The sequence below is a fragment of the Ochotona princeps genome, chromosome 1, assembly GCF_030435755.1.
Source record: "Ochotona princeps isolate mOchPri1 chromosome 1, mOchPri1.hap1, whole genome shotgun sequence".
NCBI lineage: Eukaryota > Metazoa > Chordata > Mammalia > Lagomorpha > Ochotonidae > Ochotona > Ochotona princeps.
Genome location: NC_080832.1, coordinates 65,587,884 through 65,590,725, shown reverse-complemented (window position 1 = coordinate 65,590,725; position 2,842 = coordinate 65,587,884). Strand labels below are relative to the sequence as shown.

Genomic DNA, 2,842 nt, shown 5'->3' with positions numbered 1-2,842 from the left:
GAACAGTAGACCCCAACTAATGAATTTGGGTTTTAAAAAGAGAAGGCAACTAAAATGTACTCAAAGTTACGTTAAGAGAAGTGTTCACGGGGTAATATTGAAGCAGTCACAGAGGCTAAGAAAATACTGATGTCGAAAGTACAAAGGAGTACGCTGTTAAAACAGACAAAAATTACTATCTATACAAGAGCCTCTTTTAACATTATAAAGAACATAACACATGAGTTAGAATTTTTCCTGTTCTACTTATGAATTTTAGTCTTTGTAAGGGTGGTTATGCTGAAATTGTAGTTTCTTTATGACACTGGATGAACTCTCATTCCAACTTTGTAGGGTAGGTCTCTCTAGGGAACATCTGGATTCTGGTCACATCCCAGTCACCATACAATCTCAAAATAATGCAAGGTTGCCATGCTGTGCTGCGACATGAACACATAGCGAGTGTACAGTTCCATTCCCGTGATGAACACCAAGACAGATTTGAATGCAGTGTGCTCCCAAGGCTCCAGCATGCAGAGGGCCTTGATCAGCAGGCACTGATAGTAGAACCAGGACATCTGTTTCCAAGCCCGCCGCAGCACAATGGCCACCATGCGCCTCCACGATGCAGCTGAACATCAGACTCAGAACAGCTGCATTTCTTCATTTTTTAATTAAATTTTTGTTTTTATTAGTAGAATAACTACATTTCTAACACCGAGGAGCATTGGACTCACATTTTTATGTCCTCTATTTAATACTAAAAATTCTTTAACTATGAAATGTCCACTTTTCCCTATGGTAAAACTGTAGCCCCTGCATTTTAATCCCTAAATTATCAAATTATGTGGTTTGACTTTACACAATCTGAAGATCAAGTACTTTCTTTTATTCCTTTTAAATTAACCTTTCTTTTACTTTTGAGTGATCTCTGCTTCTTTTAGTATGGAATAGCATATAAAAAGTACTTTATCAATTTTTAGGGTACCCTTCACAATCCTAAGTAACTCAATTGTATTCGCTCTATCTCTTCACATTTGTAGGCTAAAGAATCTTAGCTTCCTTACATTTCCTTTTGGACATATGCTTCACTCTGCTCACCCCTCTTACGTGTCCTCTTGTGAACTCTTTCATTCTTATCTTTCCCCAGGGAACATATCCCAACTTAAAACAGTGCTTCACATTGAAAGATTTTATATATAATGATAACATACAGTAGTATTATTAATTTGCATTTATATGACATTTCACTTATGCAAAGAGCCTTTTAGTTTATCTGTACAATATTTCTGGGAACTTATTAGCATACATTTTTAAAAAGAGAAAGTACAAAGAGGTTGAAACTAAGCCAAAATCACCAGAGTTACATCTGACTCATCTTTCTAAAACCTCCCAATAAATAAATAAATAAATAAATAAATAAATAATTGCATTTTCATGTAAACAATCTGCTTAAAATTCTAATGTGATAGAAAAATACTAAGAGGCCTTGCTAGTTTTCTGCTAATAGAGAACAAATTAATAAATTCATAATTTTGATATGGTTATTCTTTTTAAACTAGTAAAATAACATTTTAATGTGTGTGGATGATTTGGAAAAGTATGGCTTCATCATTGATTATGAGTTTAAAATAATATTTCTCAATTAATTCTTTTAATTATAAGCAATTGAACTCAAATTTAGTTAGGGTGCCTCAGATCTAGTACATAGACATTAAGCATAGGGTCTTGGGATTAGTAACTCAGGATCTGTCTCTTTTCTCTACTTATTTGCATGACAACTTTGACTCCTGGTTATCTGAATTATAGAACCCAGTTTCGGTTTCTTGAATTTGCAGAAATTCAGTATACTATTTCTAGGGTTTGCTGCTATCATAATTTAAATGTCTAAAATCAAGATCTTGTATAAGCCTGGTCTGGTACAAATCAGGAAAAGCTCAGATGGGTGTAGAATGGACCAGGTGAGGTCTTGCTCATCCCTGACTATCAGATTTTAAATTCATGTCACCCCCTAGACTACTTCAAACAATCCCAACACCAGTTTGCTCAGGATCAGGGTGTACGCTACTCTCCAGCTCTGCTTGCCACAGCCTCCTTCTTTGTGCTCTATTATGGCTGCAACCACTGTGTGGCCATTCATGCTATCTAATGTCCTTCTCATTTGAATGATGAATACAGGTAGTTTAAAATCTCCATTTAGTCTTACCTGGATGTCTTCTTTTTATCTACAGTCCTAGGATGAAAACACTTCTCTAAACAAGAGAATGGACAAGGAAAGCCTAAAATATGGCATAATACTGGTTCTTGAATCACTGGATACATTGTCTACTAATAAGCAACACAATGTTAAAAGCATCTCATTGGTTAGAATCTGTGTTTTCAAAACTACTTTATTTGAAAATTGTAAACACAAATGCACATAAATGATGCATGAAAATTTTCTAGGAATATATTTTGACTTCATAGAACCCTAGTAGAGCAGTTTTGGGAAAAAAATTCTTAGGGTAAATATACTTTCTGGTTGCATATATTATTTGTCACCCTACAGCAAGTATGTGAAAAGTTCAACAAAACGAAAACACCATTAAGTTGGGAAATGAAGTTAGATAATCCAAGACACCAAACTGAATGAGTTTCCAATTACCTAAGCTCACCCATAAAACTTGCTGAAATGATTTTATAGTTGTTTTTGTTTGTTGATTTTTTTGTTTCTGTTTATTTCCTATTCTTGTTTTAAAACTTGTTTATTTGAAAGATGGAAGTACAGGGAGAGGAGAGAAGAGAGCTATTTCACCCTCTGGTTCACAACCCAAATAGTAGAAATGGCCAGAGGTAAACTGATCTCAATCCAGGAACTCCTTTT

At 34.8% G+C, this 2,842-nt stretch overlaps 1 protein-coding gene across 1 annotated transcript; it reads right to left on the bottom strand.

Annotated features, from left to right (window-relative positions):
* Positions 1–377: 377 nt before the first annotated feature.
* Positions 378–593, bottom strand: LOC101529844 (serine palmitoyltransferase small subunit A-like). The gene has a single exon (XM_036494020.2). It carries the CDS (start codon positions 591–593, stop codon positions 378–380), a length of 216 nt encoding a protein of 71 aa, XP_036349913.2.
* Positions 594–2,842: the final 2,249 nt, after the last annotated feature.